The sequence below is a fragment of the Sceloporus undulatus genome, chromosome 6 (assembly GCF_019175285.1).
Source record: "Sceloporus undulatus isolate JIND9_A2432 ecotype Alabama chromosome 6, SceUnd_v1.1, whole genome shotgun sequence".
Taxonomy (NCBI): domain Eukaryota; kingdom Metazoa; phylum Chordata; class Lepidosauria; order Squamata; family Phrynosomatidae; genus Sceloporus; species Sceloporus undulatus.
Genome location: NC_056527.1, coordinates 25233525 through 25253738, shown reverse-complemented (window position 1 = coordinate 25253738; position 20214 = coordinate 25233525). Strand labels below are relative to the sequence as shown.

General features: G+C 37.2%; 1 protein-coding gene across 1 annotated transcript in view; it reads right to left on the bottom strand.

Annotated features, from left to right (window-relative positions):
• The window catches only part of NEBL (nebulette), a 70359-nt gene that overhangs the window by 11085 nt on the left and 39060 nt on the right, over positions 1-20214 (bottom strand). Inside the window, 12 exon segments of the mRNA XM_042474437.1 lie at positions 2860-2985; positions 3718-3810; positions 8297-8468; positions 9312-9416; positions 9852-9944; positions 11721-11816; positions 14994-15098; positions 15421-15531; positions 15797-15907; positions 16644-16754; positions 17779-17889; positions 18040-18150. Of these exon segments, the coding sequence (XP_042330371.1) occupies positions 2860-2985; positions 3718-3810; positions 8297-8468; positions 9312-9416; positions 9852-9944; positions 11721-11816; positions 14994-15098; positions 15421-15531; positions 15797-15907; positions 16644-16754; positions 17779-17889; positions 18040-18150 (1345 nt within the window).

The window sequence follows — 20214 nt, the reverse complement described above, 5'->3', positions numbered from 1 at the left end:
ATTGAATAATATATTAACAATGAAAAAACGTGACTTAGCATAGATCAATTGTGTAGATAACAAAATCAGAACAAAATCCATTCTCATTAATTCCTCTGAAATACAAATAGAGCCAAATCTGCTTTGAGCATCTGAAGCAGAGCAGAAACCTCTCAGCAGGGCTCTGAATATGCTGCAGTTCTGTGGAAGAGGCAACCAAATACTTGACTTTATTTTAAAACAAACACATAGGGAAGGGATACAGGATTCAACCCCCTGAGAATCTCAGCTCTGTTTTTAGTTAAATTCTGCAAGTCATAATTAAAATTATTCAAAATAATGAAAATTTGTCCAATTTATATAATATGTAGTTCACACAATTAAGCTCTGCTTGGCAGATAATTTTTATGTTAGCTTTTTAAAACTACAGCCCTGAGCATTAACATGGACATTACACTAAAGCCCTGATGTAACTGCACCTTCTTACTTAGAATAGTGCCCAGTCACTTTCATCCATGGGCTGAAACAGATGGTCCTGAAGGGCTGCCCTGGAGAAAGCCAGGTCAGGGCCAGGGCAACTGCATGCTGCAGTCCCAATCCAGCTTTTTACCAGCCCAAAAAGAGGTGGCAAAATACTGCTCCTTTTTAAGTAAACAAAAAGCCAGCTTTTCCGTCACTGCCGCAGCTTTGCAGTGTTTTTGTGATGTGCAGTGTATAAACAGCATGCTGCCGGAGTGCCACAAAACTGCCCACCATGTGGGCGGATGGGTGGCATCAGAGTGTGCAGCATCTAAATGCCATGCTCTGACACTGCCACCAAACCAGCGCAAAGGGGCAGTCTGTTTCACCCCTATGTTTTGGTTACTTCTTACTTCACCTTTTTAACCTCTCTACATACTACTAGTATGTCTGAGTGCTAAAGGCGGGTTACAGACCGCCATTTAGTACGTATTCTATACGTACTAGGGTTAGGAAGGGGCGGTGCTTCGGCACCCCCCTAACCCTAGTACGTATAGAATACGTACAAGATGGCGGCGTCCTGTTCATATGGGTGCCGCCATCTTTACATATCGGACGCTGTGCGTCCGAACGTGTCGCGGCGCTAATGACGTCGCGAATGCGCCCCGGCGCCTCGCGACGTCATTAGGGCGCCGCAAGAAGAAGCTCCATTTTGGAGCTTCTTTTTTGCTCCGTAACAGAGCCGTGCGGTTTGGCTGCAGCGGCTCCCTTACGGAGCAAACAGCGGCGGCGGCAAACCGCCTCAAAGCAGTGGTCTATAACCCGCCAAAGACAGCTAAAAAAAACTCCTGCTAATGGAAAGGCTGGGTACCCATCTACTGACAGGGTTTGGTCATAGGGCTACATTACATCTACAATTTAAGTGGCATCAGTGCCATGTGTACATTAACAATCAACATAAAGTACTGGTTCAGACTTTAAAAACTTTGCATAATTTAGAACCTGCATGCCTTGCTGAGTGGCTTCTCTCATTTATTTAATATATAATCAAAGCTTGGTATTTTCTATAACAACAACAAACTTTATTACAGCCATTTGGCCAGCACAGGTATTTTCTATAGTAACACTGAAACTGTGGAATTCTCTTCCCATTCTAACAAGATCTGGGTGTCTAATTTTTAGCTTACAAATTATGGTACTTAGAACTGTATAGGGATTCTGACTATTTCATTCATTTTTATTTTTGTATATGGTAGCAATTTGTGCATTCTGGAAAAGCAATACACAAATATAAATTATACATACATACAGTTGCATGTACCGTATGTATGTGTAGTATACAACTAGAATCTTGTTGGTGCACCAAACCAGCAGGCAAAAAGAGGTTGTGGGCACCGTGGCCATGCAAGAAGGTTAAAGAAAGTAATTGTCACTAGGAAGAAATGCTTCCAGTTCCAAATAGCTTACTTCTTGAGTGTGGAGCATTCCTCAAAACCAGGTTGCTCTGGGAAAGCTGACTTGGAAAATCACCTGTGCTACAGAACTAGTAATTTCCCCATCCAGCCTTACCAGAACCTCCTGGCTCAAGAACTAACTGGAACCCAGCAATGGAGAAAATGGGTTTTATCTTCCTTTACAGCTACTGTCTGATCCTAGAAAAAGTTCAACTGCTAGTGTAAACAGGCTGTTATACTAGCATAATGCAGGCTTCCAGCCCACATGTATGTATCTGGTGTAGAAATGAGCACTATAAATGTCATGTTTCTGAAACATCAAAAATTATAATGCTGCAATGTAATGTTTTATTGGTGTCAAGTCAACCAAGATATTGAAAGGTTGTCACATGACAAAGAATAATGGTCTAGATTATTCAAATTCAGTTGACTGAAAACCATTAAAACCATGAATGGGTTAAAACCAGATCCAAACTGGCTCTGACATAACATAGAACATAAAGTTATAATCATAATCTACTGAAGCTGGCCGTTCCAGTCTCTATCTTCTACACACATACACCCCTTTGCCTCTTGGCATTGACTCTGTCCTGTTGAGCTGGTGGAATCTTGAACAAGATCAGTTAAAAAATTGACATACATCCTTCCGCAATGAAAACCATACACTTGAGAATGATTTACACTCTGTCTTCCATTCACCTACAAATCTGAAAATCAGAACTATTACCTGGACTTTGTTAAAACAAAATAAATTCTATTTTTGAGCCACTGAGACTTGTGAATCATATATATATATATATATATGAGGATGCAAAAACTCAGCCAGATTTCTTATAGGATCTCTGACATTAATTAGAAGTTTGTTCACTGAAACAGCAAGAATTGCTGAGAATTAAATGTGAGTTGTGTAAAGAACTGACACACTGTGATGGTTAAGCAAAAGAAAACAGTGGACATCTGTGGGTACCTCCTTCATTAGATGGCCTTGTTACCTCACTGGAATAAGAAAATATAGAACCATCTGACTTGTCATCTCCAACGCCAGAAGTACTGGTAGAATATAAATGTTGTTTATTGTAACGTCTTGCTTTTTCTACAAGAAGAAACAATACTTAAATAAATAGTTGTATGATAAATTAGTAAAGAAAAAAAGACACTAACAAAAATAGAGAAACAGGGCAGACAACAATATGTTGTGATTTAGAGTCCTCTAAAATGTACAAGAAAAGGCAATTATCCATACAAACATCAAAATACTGGATTACATAGCCACATGCAATCTGTTAATATACAACTGCTTTCCCAAGACATTCCACTGCCTGTCCAAAAGGTTGCACTGCACAATTTCAAGGGATGGAATACAGATCCTTTACAATGTTAAGACTTTTGTCATAGCAGAGAAAAATGAATTGCTGTTTTTATTCAACCTGTCATATAAAGCAATCTAATAATCCACATGCAAAATTAACCTAACATTTTACAGGGATAGCTTGTTATATGCATTTAATAATGAAGAAAATCCACTTCTTATATCACACACACTACATTTGAAAAGTTTGTGTCAGTTTAGACCTCAGCAAATTGTTCCATGCAGACTACTAATGGGGATAAAACCATGTGCAGGAAGTGAAATCCAATCCAGCTAATCCACGTGCATTTAGCTTATGACACTTTATATTAATGTGGCCACTGCAAAAAAAAGTGCCTTTGTGTATACATAAGTCATTTCTGAAATCCAGCAGCTGTATTGTTAGATGCTCTATGTTAAATATTACTTTTACAACTACTACCAGGCATTGGGGAAAAGCCATGATTTGAAAAGTACCAGAAAGCATATGTAGACTCTTAGACTGAATATTGTCTTCCAAAGGGTCAATGTCGAAGATGGAGCCAGGATCTGTGCGCCAAATTTTGAGGTCTTGCCCAAAAAGAAATGATGAGACAGAAGGTGTGGAAAGTAAATGCACAAAGATCTGATCAACTGTTTTCTTATGCAAATAAATCTTGTAGCAACTGTGAGACTAACTGAGAGAAATAAGTTGGTAGCATAAGTTTTTGTACACTAAGTTTACTTCAGGGGTAGGCAAACTTTTTGAGCCGGGGGCCGGGTTGCTGTCCCTCAGACAACTGGGGGGCCGAAGCCAAAAAATAAATAAATAAATAATTTTTTAAAAATTTAAATAAATAAATAAACTGGGACAAATGTAGGACAAAATTTTCAAATGGTGGACACTTTTAAGTGGAGGACACGCGAAAAAATTTGCTGATTTTTAAAAAAATGTTAATATAAATGCATGTTTCTGAGGCTTCTATAGACAATTGCCCCTGCGTGTGAGAGGCCAAAGGCCCCGGCGGCAATCCGCGGCAGGACTGGGCTGGGGCCAGTCCCAAGGCCTCGCCGGGCCGCATCCGGCCCGCGGGCCGCAGGTTGCCTACCCCGGTTTACTTCATCAGTTGTTTTGTAAAATTGATTGCTACTCCTTTTTTCCCCTCAGCTAAAGTTGGAAGAACTATGTTTTGTGAAGATCATCCTTCTGTAGCCAAAACAAAGAGACACACATGTCCTGAATAGCCAAGGGACAAAATTATGGTATTCAGCATGCCTTATCTCTACATTTGTACCTTAGGTGTTATTTTTCCGGGGGGGGGACCCAAATGAATCCATTCCAATAAAAAAATTGTTGCTTTATTAGCTTGAAAACAAGGTGCGCGCTTCCTACATTCCTTGTTTTCAAAAAAAATTGCTAGGTAAGGTTGCTGTCACCACAGTGATCAGCAAATGCAGTAGCAGTGGCCAGAAAATTAGGCCAAGGGGGCCCATGTAGCTTGCATACTACCCACTCTTAATTTATTTTATATAGGCTGATCCATGAAACATTAAGTTTATTTATATTACTATAGCCAAGAAACACTTTTCTATCTTACCATTTTTTGCACAAGTAATTTGTTCCCTGTGATATTTCATTATTTCAGCTATTTCCCCCCTGTCTTATATGCTTCAAGTAACATACAAACTGAAAAGGATTGTCTGATTTCCTATCAGATTATATGCAAACAATAACCAGATAAGTTAAAATTTAAAAACATAGAAACTGTTGATAAAATCTAAAGGGAGTTAAGAATTGTTGTGTTCTTTGAAAGGCATTGCTTCAGTTCCAAGTTCTTATCACCCAATTTTTCCAACTGATTGCTCTGCAATGGGAACTGAAAAGCTACAGTATTTTCTCCTTCTTCACCAGCTGTATTTTCTCCTTCTTCACCAGCAGCATTCAGTTCCTGATTTTGTTGCGCCACGTTAGGAAGCCAATAAGACAATTCAGCTTTGAATTTGCCAATGAATTTATTAAAAATAAATACCAACAAAGCATGTTGCATGCCTTTCAAAAATGTAAACACAACATGGCATCAGATGCTTACTGATCCTCTCCAGGTTGCACTTTTAGATAACCTTTCCATGAAACAGGTCCATTCATTCAAATATTTTAACAGACTCTGCGACTTATGCTGCTATGATCAAAAGTAAGCCAAACAGGAAGAAGGAGTAGGAGTAGGAAACAGCTTCCATGGCTACAGGTTTATTTCCAGGCACAACTCATGACGTATAAAACCCTACAAGGCTTATGTCCACACCATTTGAAAGTCTCTATCTCCCCATATGAACCTGCCACACCTTTAAGATCTTCAGGGAAAGGTTTTCTCTTGGTGCCACCACCATCACAGGCTCACTTGGTGAGGACATGAGAGAGCCTTGTCAGTGGCTGCTCCCACCCTCTTGAACTCTCTTCCATGGGAGGCTAGGCTGGCTTCCTCCCTGCTTTCTTTTCACTGGCACGTAAAAACATTCTTACTTAAGTGAGCTTTTTAATGCTTAAGCAGGGAAGGTTTTTTTATGTAATGTATGTTTTATCTGTTTTTAACTTTTGTATGGTGGCTAAATGGTTAAATACCGGTACTGTAGCCACTCACTCAAAACTACAAGGTTGCGAGTTCAAGACCAGCAAAAGGGCTCAAGCTTGACTCAGGCTTGCATCCTTCCGAGGTCACTAAAATTAGTACCCAGATTGTTGGGGGCAAATTAGCTTACAGTTGTAAACCGCTTAGACACTGCTTAGGCGGTATGAAGCGGTATATAAATGAAGCTTGTTTGTTTTGTTTGTTTAAATCAGTTTTATAGTATTCCATTATGGTGATTTTAAATAGGTTTTAAAACTTTATAAAAACATTTTTAATTTGTTCTTAGGGAAGCCACTTTGGGTGCCATCCTGGGAGAAAAGCAGCATATAAATAAAATAAATGAATAAAATAAATAAATTTTCTAGGATGGTACTCCAATCAGTGACTGATCTTCAAAAACATTTGTTTGCAAATTTACAAGCTAACAGTCTTGCTGACAGCCTTTTCTGTCTTGTAGAAATTATTTTCCCAAACCTCTGCTTTACTCCTGGAATCAGAGTTTATTTTGTCATTTTGTTCTTTGGTTCGCTATTTTATTACATTTTATGGTACCCTATTTTTAACTGCAAACTGCCTTCAGTACCTGCTTGGTAGAGAGCTACTGTATGTTTTACATAAAATACATAACTCCTGCCACAAGGCCATTCCCAGAGGTTGGTCTATATTAACAGCTATCATAGTGGATGTTAGAAAAAATTACGTTATGACTGGTCAATGTGAGATGTGTCAATTCAATCACTTGCAGGACATATTCGGGTTGCTAGGGAAATACCCAATATCAGTGGTAATGTTCACACAGAGATTTCTGTACAATATCATTGGGATAATTTTGGGTACACGGAGAGTAATTCTTGAATTACAGAGACATCAAGGGCAGTTATACACATTTTAAGAAAAAACTCTTTCTTTTCAGTCATAAGTTAGAGAACAAGACTATGCCTGTCAAACTTGAAGAATACATATAGGCTTCAATCCTACTGTTAATCCTGACTAGAGAAGAACCACTGAATCTGTGGGATTACCTATACATTGGCTTACCATTCTAGAATTGATGGAACAGGTCTACTCTAGTTTGAACTAGGATGCCATCCACAATGTGTTAAAAACATGATGAAAATGAAATATGTAACCCCTTACCCCCCCCACCTCAAGACCCACTGGTAAAGTGGCCATATGGCTTCGGTCCAGCTTATCTGAGGGAATGCCTCTTCCCATACAATCCTTCCTGCACTCTCAGGTCCTCTGGGAAGAATCTCCTGCAGTCCAAGAAAACGAGACTGGTATCGACTTCCCAGAGGACATTTTCTGTTGCCGCTCCAAAAGTCTGGAATGACCTGCTGGAAGTGATGCACCATATAACATCTTTGGAGGCTTTTTAAAAGGCAATAAAAATGGATCTCTTCTGGCAGGCCTTCCCAAATTGAACTCCTCTGAATGTTCACTCTCCAGCTGGGAATTATTGTTTTTAATGTTATTTTAAGGTGGGAGGGAGATAGGGAATTGGATTTTAAATGCTTTGCTATGTTTTTACTTGTGGTTTGCTGTGTTCTATTTTTATTGTTATTATGTTTGTTGTTACCCACCTCGATCCAATACAGGAAGAGGTGGGATACAAATAAATATTATTAATAAATTAATTATTAATATGGCATGACTGTTGCTTTGTGGGGATTTTCCAGGACCTGTTGAAAAGAAGCATTAAAAAAACAATTTGTAGTTTCATGTGTTACCTAAATAGGCTCAAATACAGTACAAATAGCTTAGGAACATGATGCATCCCATTTTTAAAGCATAATGCATCCAATTTTCATTTCAATATGTATACAGATCAACTGTTCAAGCTCCCAAATAAATATAATGCTTTTTTTTTTGTTTTTTTGTGTTTTTTTTTGCAGCAATGAAAACCTGAAGGAGGCACTGAAATTGTGAAGCTGAATTCCTTTTACAGTAACCTACATGAAAATGTCAAATGGCAATTTCTTCTGTGATTACTTTCATTTTTAAAAGTAAGTTATAAGTATTAATAATTGGTGCTTCATATTAAGGATTTAAGTACTTTTTATATTATGCCTTTCTCTCTCTCTCTCGCTCTCTCTCTCTTTCGCCTTTAAGCTTTTGTGGAGCAAATTAATGCTTGATTAGAATTCCTTTCATCTTATCATCTGTTATGTTAATTAATATTCTCGTTACTTCAGAGGTGACTGCAATTAGCAATTCTGCTGGAGAACAATTATTGTCTGACAACCCAACACTGACCTACCATTTTAATCTGAAAAAGAAATCGCGTACGATGTAGAAGTATATAACATCAAATAGAGATAAAACTGCAATTAAATAGAATGGGGGGGGGAATTAATAACAGAGCACAATTACTCTGGTCACAACGAAATATCAGCAGATCTGGCCCACACAAATGACTTTGAGTTAGTAAAACATATAGATTAACTTACCCACAATTATTCCAGGTCTCCTGTCCATTTCCACTATATGTGGATGAACACCTTTATAGGCAGCATCACTAACCACCTGGGTATTTCTTCTCACCCGTTCAGTCACAGGATCATCCACTATTGGAGTGAAACCTCTGCCTTTTGTCTTCTCAAAATCTTCATGGTACTTGACCTGGGGAAGAATAAGAATTATTTTACTGCTCAATGGCAAGGAGCATTAATAACCACAAAAGGATGAAGCACTTCCATCTTCCCTATTGCTGGGCATTGCCATTTTTCTTTGCATATTACTCAAGCAACTAACAATAACAGTGCAATTATTCATTAGCAGTTTATCTACTAACATATGTTTCATTTCAGGGATCTTCCTTAAGAATATTCTCTGAAGTAATTACATTTTGCACATATATAAAGAGTTCCATGCATTTTTAATATGTTTAGCATCAATCAGTTGCATTCACGTGCAGGTGATGGTATTACAATTCTTCCAAAAGAGCACACATTTCAAACAAATTCAAAATCAAATGCTGTGGACCCATCCCTAAATTAGTACCATCATTACCAAGGCTTTACAAATATTTGTAAGCATTTAAAAAGCAGTCTCATACTGTCATGGATACCACACACTCGCACATAAATAACCTTGCAAGCAATGACAATCAGAGTACCAACATTCACAATTGCACTTGCACGCACAAATCAGAGACATGCATGGGCACAAGGCAGTGTGTGTATCACCCTCTCTAGTAAAACTCTGGGATGCAGAGAGAGAATGTGAAATGTCTTTAAGGAGTCAGACAGTGAATCATTAGGAAAATAACTTTATTAGTATTGTAGAAACAAAACACATTATTAATATGCAGGTAGCAAATTCACCCCATCAATCACTGTGTAAGAAAAAATTAGTCCACACTTTTGTGGTGTGTGCTAGTTATCTGGATTAATGAAGGGCACGATCCAGTCAATAGTAAAACGTTATTTAGAAAATGCTAGTTACATGGAGAATGTACCCTACCATTGAAATGTTGTTTTGCGTCTCTTTGACATGCCTTAGCTCAGGTGTGTCTAGAATCATACTAGGTCTACCTTTCATCTCTTTCTGATCTCTGCTGTACTTGACCTGAAAAACACAGTATCATCACCACACACAAAGTTTTTGAGTACACAGATGGTCATGAAAACCATGCTTAATAGGCTGTGAAAGTTATCCTCTTTTAATTTCTTGGTAATGACCATTACAGTGGTCTACCAAAACCTGAGTATCATTGACATTGGCTAGAATTTATCACACTTTGAATGGCTAGTACATAATACAAAAAGGAACAATTTTAAAAACAGTAGCAGTCATTAAAAAAAATAGTTGGATGCACACACAAAACAGATTTCTCAAGATTTGATTATGAGATAAGACCAAGCCAGATAGATAAACACAGTTTTTTACAGGATTTTTAAAGAAGATTTAAAAATTCATATATAAAGGCATTAATTTCAGAAAAACTCATTTTTATTTAATCCAAAACAAGAAAACTAAAAAAAGAAGAGACAAAAAACTTGCCGAGCTGATAATTTCTTGATTCTTCTTGACTCTCTCCATTTCAGGAGTAACACTCACAGAAGTAGCTTTACCAAGCTGCCCTTTGTAGTAAACCTATTAATTTACAGATTAAAACATAAAAGGTAATACTGAAACTGATCTATGATAAACAGTATACTCAATTAAACACCATCTGCAGTTTAAATTCCAGATGTTCCAATTAGTTGGTATTTATTAACACTTGAAACTGAAGGACAATTGTTTGGTAAAATATGCACACACAACAGTATTACTAATTTTAAAATAATTTACTTTGAGATACAGATCTCTAGATACTGTTACTGATGTGCAACCTCTACTAAGATCACTGTGAATTTGCATTGTGATTACTGGACGTGTTCAAAGAAAAGGTTTTCCTATTAACACTCATTCCCAATAACAAACCATATCATAAACCATTCCCTGCTCATCATATTTAATACAAATTGAATGTTTGTTTCATTTCGGTGTTCATGATGAAGTCAAACACTTTGCAGATCTGAAGGATATTAGAAAAAGTTGCCAAATCGAATAGCAGATTCTGGAATCCTAAAGAAGAAACTGAAGAAACAAAGATGCACAAAAAGGAAGTACACGTCATACATACATTTCTATATGTAACTACAAGTTACATGCAAATTCATTAGAGGCTGGTTCTTTTTTATCCCAATTAGTACAGTAGCTTCGGGATGGAAAAACTAAAAGCAGAAATGTACAAAGAGTTCTTAATTTTTCTGTTGTCTAGCACTTTTCTCCTGTCAGCCTCTACTACTACTACCACCACCACCAGGAGTTTCAAATGTATGTCTAGAAAAATATCTTTTGCTACAGAGTTATAGGGCCATTCAGTTTGGGAGAGAGGAAAATCTTGTTGTCCCAACCCAAAGAAAAGGCTGCCTAGTGATAACCAAAGACAGGGTCTCCTCTGTGGTAGCAGAACTCTGACTATGGAATCTTCTCATTCAAGAGGTATGTGTGTGTTTGCATTCAAGTCTCCTGCTGACTTATGGTGATGCCATGAATTTCAAAGTGTTTTCTTTGGCAAAGGTGGTTTGCTAGTTCTGAAATACAGTTGGCCCTTCATATCCACAAATTCTTTACCCATGGATTCAACCATCCAAGGCATGCAAATATTCAAAAAAATATAAATTCCAAAAAGCAAACCTTGATTTTGCCATTTTACTATGCCATTGTATTTAATGGGACTTGAGCATGCATAGATTTTGGTATTTACAGGGGATCATAGAACCAAGGGTACACTGTATAGCCTACAGCAACAGGCATTCATTGATAGTCTTCCATCCAAGTATTGACCAGGGCTGATCCTGCTTAGCCTCTAAGATCAGACAGGGTCTGGTGCCTTAGAGTATTTAGGCCTCCACCCAAGAGGTATGCCCGGTGCCAAATCTACTGGCATTTCATCATCTGGCTAATACCTATCTATTTATTAAGACATATAAGAATGGTCATTGTTGATCTCTGTCTAGTATGTGTTTCTATCTGCAGATTATGTATTGATTTTATTAGATGTTCATGCTGTATTATTATTTCATTAATGTTTCTTGAATTGTTTTAATATTGTTTTGTTTCCTGCTTTGTGATCGTTATGAAAAGTAGGCTATAAATAGAACTGAATAACTAATTAAATATATTCTTTGATACAGTGCTTGAGCATCCGCGTTTTTTCCCTTATGCAGGGGGAGGGGGATCCTGGAACGGATTCTCCGCATAAGGGAAGGGATGACTGTACTTTAGAAGTTACCTTTATATTCCCTTTGTTTTTTCACATTACACTTCAATAGTAATGATGATGACACATTATTTATACAAAGGAGCACTACTAAAACTTACTGCACTAATATTTTGCTGATTTTTCTTTACTCGCTCCATTTCAGGAGTCTCTGTTAATGCTGTGCCAGCAGCACCTATCCCCTTCTTGTAGAATACCTTTATGAAACAAAAAGAAAAAATAATAATAAGAGACACTAGCACAAATAACTGAGGAGGTGGAAACAGGCAAAATTCTAAATGCTAGAATACATTTGTGCTCATTGTTTGGGGATGTTTCAGTTTTAAATGCAAAAAGCTTTCAGAAGATAGTTGAGGGTCTCATGTATCACCCAAGAAAGGAGAAGAAAGTCTGTCATTCTTGAGCCTCGGATCCTTCAATTATTATTGGACCCTTTCACAGCATAGCACACTGATTCCACTTTAAGTGTCATGACATCCTATAGAACTGGTGTCTGTAGTTCAGTGAGGGACTAGAGCTGTCTAGCTGAGAATTCTAAGTACTCCTCCCAAAACTGCAAACCCCAGAATACCATAGGATGGAACCATGGTAGTTAAAAGGCAGGTATTCTGTCTGAGGCTGTTGAACAAAGCACATGGCCAATAAAAACCAGCCACTGGCTATTCCAACCGCAATTCAACTAAGACTGTGATAACTGCATGGCCCACTCCAAAAGTGAGCCGCTTCCACTGTCCCAAATTGGCCATCACCAAGAGCCAGTTATTATTCCAAAGGACCAGATCATGGTGTTGGGGCAGCTTCCTTCCGCTTTGGAGGCATGCATTCTACACCACACCTTCACAGCTCTGGAAGCTGCTTTATGTAGCCTATATGTTTCAAGCCAGTGTTAACCAGTATTAACGATCATTCAAAGTAATGTCAAAGTTTTTAAGCTGAAAAGTGATATGATAATAAATGTGAAAATATAAATAGAATTATTTTAATCCCAAATTTATTAATTTTCAACCCAACTTGGATTGGTTTGAATATCTGAACAGTGTAAAAGTCCTCAAATATCTCAGAATTTGTAAAAAGAAAAAAAATACTGTTCCCATCCAAAGGATACACATGTCCATATTCAGAAATGTTTTGTAATCTGGATTTCCTGCATGGCAAGGGATTGGACTGGATAGCCCTTGTGGTCTCTTCCAACTCTATGATTCTATGAGTCTATGTAATGAAAGCAGCTTAGATCTAATGGTAAATCATGGTTTTCTGTTACATGAACAAGTTCCAGAGAACGTCAGTATCATATGATCTCCTACTTTCTTTCATAAATTCAAGAAGTGTTTGCTTCCAATTTTAACCAAGCCATGGTTCCCTGTGATATCTGAGTTCAGAAAACTGGCATGGTTAAAACTACGGTTAGTCATAATCACAGTATAGTTTCAAATCCTAGCTTTTCATCAGTAGGTTTAAACAAGGTTAACCCAGAGTGGGCCTTTGCACTCAACGACTAGACAGTGCTATAGTTTGGAAAAGTCACTGCAAGCATGCAGAAACACATTTCCATAGAAACATGTGTTCTGACTAACATGGGCACCTACTGAATGATACTAAAAAAAACCCCACAAAAAACAAAAACAAATTGGGTTTTTGTAAAATAATAATAATAATAATTTTTGAACAATTCCGTTTGCAGAAACATACCTAGTTTTGTACAGAAATAATGAGTTTGTGTGCACATATGCACATGCACACACTGCTTTTCTTGCTAGTAACAGTTGTATTTGAAAAATGCAGGTTTGTACAAATCCTACAACTGGTGTAAAAAAAACCTACAAGTATTTGTGCACAAATTGTTTTTGCTACACTTTGTGATATGCAACTACTGGGTAAAAACTATATAGAAATATTCATTTTCTCCTCCAACAGGGAGAAAAGTACAGAAATTAGTCATCCTTGAAATTATTAATCCCATAACCTAATGTAATGAACATTTTTTCTTCTCCAGCACACCAAAGTATGATTCTCTCCTCTTTCTATATCTTCACTGGTATCAAACAATTACTATTATAGCAAGACAAGGGCTTTTGCCAAGAAAGCAGTAAATAAAGTCTTGCTTTTATTGTTCCACAAAAATAAAAAGTTCTACATAGCCTAAGAGCCAAACATTTAAAAACTATTCCGAATCCCTGGAATATCATCGCCTTGTTTCTGAAAGATTCCAATGATTACCAGGCTTTACAAGCTAATTATTTTAGCCGAGATTCAGGATAGGAAAATTGGGGCCCTCTTCCTGTCATTGCAACTCCTGCTACACCCTTAAAATCTACTCCAGTGGGCTTGCCAGTTGCTTCCGCCAAATGTTTTCAAAGAGTACAGGTTTTAGGAGGGAGAAGATTGGCGATTCCACTGAAAGCAGTAAAGAGTACACAATTGGATCCTGGCCAGTCTTTTAAATTCTAGCAAGCTAAATTACATTAGATACCCAAAATAAATTCTGAAGGAAGTCTCTTAAATGGAAAAAAATTAATGTTCTGTATAATTCAAGTAACATAGAAAAGTGAACCAGACTGAATAGTAAGAAAAGATCTCATGAAACCCTGCCTTTACAACATGGACAGGATATTTTATATTTATATGAGAACTGGTGTCAAAATTTATTTAAAAATCAATAAATCACATCATTTGTGACAAATCACATGGACACACTATTTGGGTTATTTATTTATTTTTTAAAAACTAGAATGGTTCAAACAATTATTCTTTCCAAGCCTCAGCTGCTTTTTAATGTATTAGATTAATTGGGTTGCCAATTCAATCCATTAACATCCAAATAGTAACGTAACGTTTACCAAACAGACCATACAGTTTGGGGGCAATGAATGGTACACTTCCATAGTTCTATGATAGTGGTTTTTATCCTTTTCTATAACAGGGACTCCCTCGAAATATCTTTTGTTGCTGAAGACCCCCAAGACTTAACTCAAGATTTAAAATCCTAAAGTACATAAAATACTGTACTTACTATACTCCTTAACTTGGGGCAACTAGGATTGCCTTTTGGTCCACATGTGCTCCACCCTCAGGAGAAAAAGGCAGGGAGAGTGAGCAGGCCCCTAGGGAGCATCGCAGTGGTGGCAGGAAAAGAGGGGGGTCTCATTACTCAGGCCGCCCTCCCAGATTCCTTCCCTCCACCATGCCAGGTACCTCCACATGTAATCCAGTCACATGAGAGAGAGGCAGAGGAAGTGATCAAGCTCCAAAGGGCCCCACAGACCCCCTGTCAGGGCAAGGTGACTCCTTAGAAGTCCACAGGTTAAGAACCACTGTCCTGGGATCCATGCCAGTTCATAAGATAGTGAGAAACTAAGACGTATGCTACTACTTACAGAACTGATATTTCTCTGTGTTTTTTTAACCCTTTCGATTTCAGGAGTGTCAGGCACAGCAGAATAGGTACTCATCATCTTTTCTGCTTCATTTTTGTACCTTTTCTGTGAAAACAAATACATACAAACACACACACATACACACACAATAGGAATGCACCAGAAATTGAAACATGAACATAAATATATGTAAATCTAATCTAAAACCACTTGTAAACACTGCCTGATTGTGGTAACCTGAACCTTAGTATAATTAAAGTCTAAATTGTTGATTGCAGACTAGCATCCACATGTTAAAGCAAGTGCACTGGCATAACCTAATTCCTTAAAAAAACAATTCAGATCAGAACAAAGTGAGCAATCCTGTACATAAAAAAGCATCCCTGAACTAAATACAACTCTTAATTATTCTTCATTCCTTACACACCTGGCTGGCTATTTCAGAAGCTTTCTTTGCTCGCTGTATCTCTGGGATATCTGTGCCCACTTGCATTCCTTTCCCTTTGATTTCAGTCTCCAGGTGCTTCATATATTCTTTCTGCAAGAAATGGCACGTTAATGAATTCTTAGACACACAATATCTTTAGGCTTTCATATCCATACAGCTGGACAAATTATGTGTGCTCCTTTCAAAGCATTGCTTGCAACACAAACTAGATTCCTGATGCCTGGCTGTGCTTCTGTGGGATTCACTTTTTATTTTCTATACATTCTACTTTCAAAAGGATTTTGTCAAAACACATTTTTAAAAGCCCATTGTATTTTACTGTAAATGCCATTGAAGTGCTGCATCTTGCACTAACCTGGCTTGCAATTTCATAAGCTTTCTTCGCTCGTTGTATATCAGGAGTATCCATGCCCACCTGCATTCCTTTCCCTTTAATTTCCATTTCTAGATGTTTCTTGTATTCTTTCTGTGAAAGACAGAACAAGCAATACTCAGATCTACAGTAGTGCAAGCTTTTATACAGATCCTGCTTTAATCTGTGTGCTTTTATTAAATAACACCCTTGAAGGTCAAAATGTCTTTTTACACACTCAGAACTGTGGCATATCTGATATGCCTCCCCCCCTCAAGAAGATAACTTAACATAAAAAGGACGAATATTTGAAATCAGAGTATTGTAGCAATGTTTTAAGAGTTAAGGATCTAAAATGAAAATATTTAAGAATGTTCTCATAATCTCAAATCAGGTCTCAGATTCAGATTTGATAAAACTGAATATTATGGACAGTGGCCATAATCCAGAAAAGGTAGCAACAGCAATTCACCCATTAGTGGAAACATGAACATATTTAGAAATGCACTGATTGTGACATTAAATGCAAATAAGAATGAAAATAACTCCTATTCAGTGTTTCAAGAAATGAGTAGTCTTACAACTTAGCAAGTTTCATTGTCCCTCTGCCAACATCTGCACCACCCAAAAGTCCTTCATCGTGGACCTAGTATTTTTCCCATTAAAGCTAATATCATTAAACACTGTAACCCATCATAAGAGGGGGAAAGCAATTTATTTTTGCTCAGATGACAAATGAAAGAACAACAAACACCAGCTTCTACTTGTAAAATCACGTATATATTTTGTGTAAGCTGTCAAAGCAATATTTTATACAGGGTTATAAATAGTGAAATTCCATTGAACAAACCTGGCTTGCAATTTCAGAAGCTCTTTTAGCTCTTTGAATTTCAGGTGTATCTGTGCCCACCTGCATTCCTTTTCCTTTAATTTCATTCTCAAGATCCTTTTTATATTCTTTCTGTGAATGCAAAATTCAGAATGAGACATATTGAAAAGGTAAAATAAAGAGCTTTTAAGGGACACACACTAGTAGTATAATCAAGACTATGCTGGCCTCACAGGCCAGTTTACAATTTAGAAAGCAAACTGGAGTGGTTACTCTCTCAAGCAGAATTCTTCCTCATCTATAACAATGTTTTACAGTTTTTACCTATTAAAAGAATATTCTGTTCTTCTTTTACTCTCTTTAAAAAAACAAAGAAATGCTTATTTTAAATTCTAATGAGTTAAAGAGATGGGTCTCTGTTTTCTAGCAAGTAAGGATAACTCCACTAGTTCACATAGACTGCACTGGACTATAACAGTCAGAGAACAAATTATAAATACTTGGTGTAAAATGAATACTTTATCTTCAGCAAGGCCTAAAATAACACATTCTATTTCCCCAAATAATTTAAAATATAAAGAGGTGTTCTCAGCTAACCTCCCTGGAACTGATATTTGTAATGTCAAGATTTCTATACAAACTCAGAGCCAGACTCCACAAGCACATAAAATTCTACCAAAATAAAATAGTGTTTGACAGTTGGATCCAATACATATCTATTTGAAAACTAATCCTATTGAATTCAGCATTATATAGTTTCAGGTAAGTGAACACAGGAATGTGATCTAAACAGGGAAATGACTGAGCAACCTACAACTTCATTCCAGCTGCACAAGGGATGGGAAACATGTGGCTTTCCAGTTGTTGTAGGACTGTACAGCTCATCATCACTGACTACTGGCTTTGCAAAGTTAGAGCTGATGCATACTGCAAACCAAACATTTCCAGGGTTACATTCTATGTATTTTCACTTGATAAATTCCTATATCCTTTGTAAGCATATATCTCTACAATGGCTTTCAATAATAAACAAAAGCACTACCATATACAGAAATATAAAGAATTCTTGTGCTGATGTACTGATCAATAACTTTTGTTAATTGCACAAAGCTATAAAAGATGCAAAGCAAGATTTTAGATATTTTCCTTTTCTGACCTCACTAACAATTTCAGATGCCCTTTTTGCTCTTTGCATGTCAGGAGTTTCTGAAATAAGCTTAACTCCTTTGCCTTTTATTTCATTTTCCAGATCTTTTCTATATTCTTTCTGTAAAAAAAAAAGGGGGGGGGCAGAGAGAAGCAATTTCAAAGCATGTCCTTTTCCAACAGACTGCAAAAACTAAGAATATATTTCATTGGGTGCTTTGTGAAGGGCTCACTTTCCATGACATTAATAACCTTTGCTAACATAACCTACCTCATTTAGTATCTGAGCTGCATTTTTCACTCTAATCAAATCTGGCGTATCTTCAAACACCGTCATTCCTTTTCCTTTCATCCCTTCTTCCAAATCTTTTCTATACTCTTTCTGAAGGTTTAAAAAAAACATTTCTATGCTTTAAATTGTGAGCAAGATCTTGAAAAGAAAAACTTCTTATTAAATATTTCAAGGAATACTTTGAAAATCTCTATAAAATATGAATTAGATACTGCACGTTTACCATAGTTAAAATAGAATTGGGAAATCAAAAGGTATGATGCACCTAGAGTGAAAAGATTGCTTTACAATCTGTACCTTGCTCCTGGAAAAAAAAAATCTCTTTTATATACTAGTATTATAGTTAAACAGAGAGTGTAAGAATTGGAAGAGCTCCTATTCTGGATGGTTGCTCTGCACACTACAGACAAGTAAATGACCCTGTCACTCAAGTTCTACTAATGCTGTCATTATTCGCAAAGGTACATTAAATACTATACAAAAGACACTTATCCTAACATCAAAGTTGCATAGTATGATTGAACACTTGTGATTGAAATAAGCATGTAGAAGAATATTGTGCTAACATGGGAGAAAAGGCAAGCCAAAACCATTTCCATTTGTGTTATGCATAGTCAGAAAATGAAATAGTCAGCATAAGGCTTTCTTGTTTGATTGACAAAAGGAGAGTTGTCCAATTTACGTCCAAATAAGCACAAACTCAATTTAAACATCACACTAAAAATAGTTAATGAAACCTAACTTTGATATGGTGTGATATCTAAATTGGTAAACTATATTTTACAGTTGGTCAACAAACCAGAGTAAAAAAAAACATGACTTTGGCCCAAATCACACAGGCCAAAGAAAGCAGCTTCCAGCTGCTTTGAGGGCATGATGTTCAGATTATGCATGCCCCCAAAGCAGCCATAAACCACTCTGACATTGCAATCTGCTCCTTTGGACCAAATCAAAAAGGAGCTGGAATAGTTTTTGTGGGTTTTTCAGGCTATGTGGCCATGTTCTATAAGACTTTATTCCTGACATTTTGCCAGCATTTGTGAAATAAACTCTTATATTACATGGCCACATAGGCCGAAAAATCCACAAAAAACTATGGATGCCAGCCATGAAAGCCTGGAGCTGGAATAATCCAGCTTCCACAGCACATGGATTTGGACCGTGCTGGTGGGCCACTTTGAGAGTGGGCCATGCAATTGTCATGGTCCCAGCTCAGTCACGACCAAAGTGACCAGAGGACGCTCCTTGCTGCCTGTATGCTTTGTCCCTCTGAGTAAGTTGACTGCCCACAGTTCCTGCAAACAAGAGTTTGTCATGATATTTGAATACATAAGGTTACAGTAGCTACTGTACAATGGTGTTCTTAAACTACCAGCAGCATTTGCACAATAGAGATGGGAGAGATTTGGACTGGAGTCCTGTCAATTAATCCCTACATTCAATTGATTGTTGAATTGTGTGTCAACATATAGGTGAATCAACTTGATTCAGTGGTTCTACTCTAATCAGGGCTAAGAAAAAAAATTAGACTTTTATATATGTAAAAGTCTGACTGCTAACAGAATGGAAAATGAAAGAAGACAAGTTAACATTAACATTGCTTTTTCTGTGGTACATTTGGAAGCTCAATGATTTTTTTTTAAATTTAATTATTTGCCTATATCATACAGCCTGAGAGGTGAAAGGATTTTGGCTTTAGCTTGATTTACATTTATTCTCCTCTCGTCTGGTTGGGAGTTTGGGCTGGATAAAGTGATTTCATGTAGCCCATTTCCCCAATGAGGAAATTGTTGCTTGAACACTCCAAGGTGAGATTGGTAACGACTCACCAAAGAGCTGACACAATGATAGCTCCAACTCACTGGAATGCACTCCCAGAGGAGATTCGATCTATTTGTACATTGGAGGCCTTCAAGAAGGCATTAAAAACTTATCTCTTCCAGTTAGCATACCCTCCCGATTCTTTGTAGAAAGTATTCCCCGACCAGATTGGAAGACTGCCCATAATTGATATACCAATTATCCTAGTTATATTGTTTTAAAAATTGAATGTTTATGAATGTTTATAACTGTTTTAAAACTGTTTTTAATTATTGTATTTGATATGTATCATACAGTTTTACCGTATGTACACCGCTTTGATCTGAAGGAAAA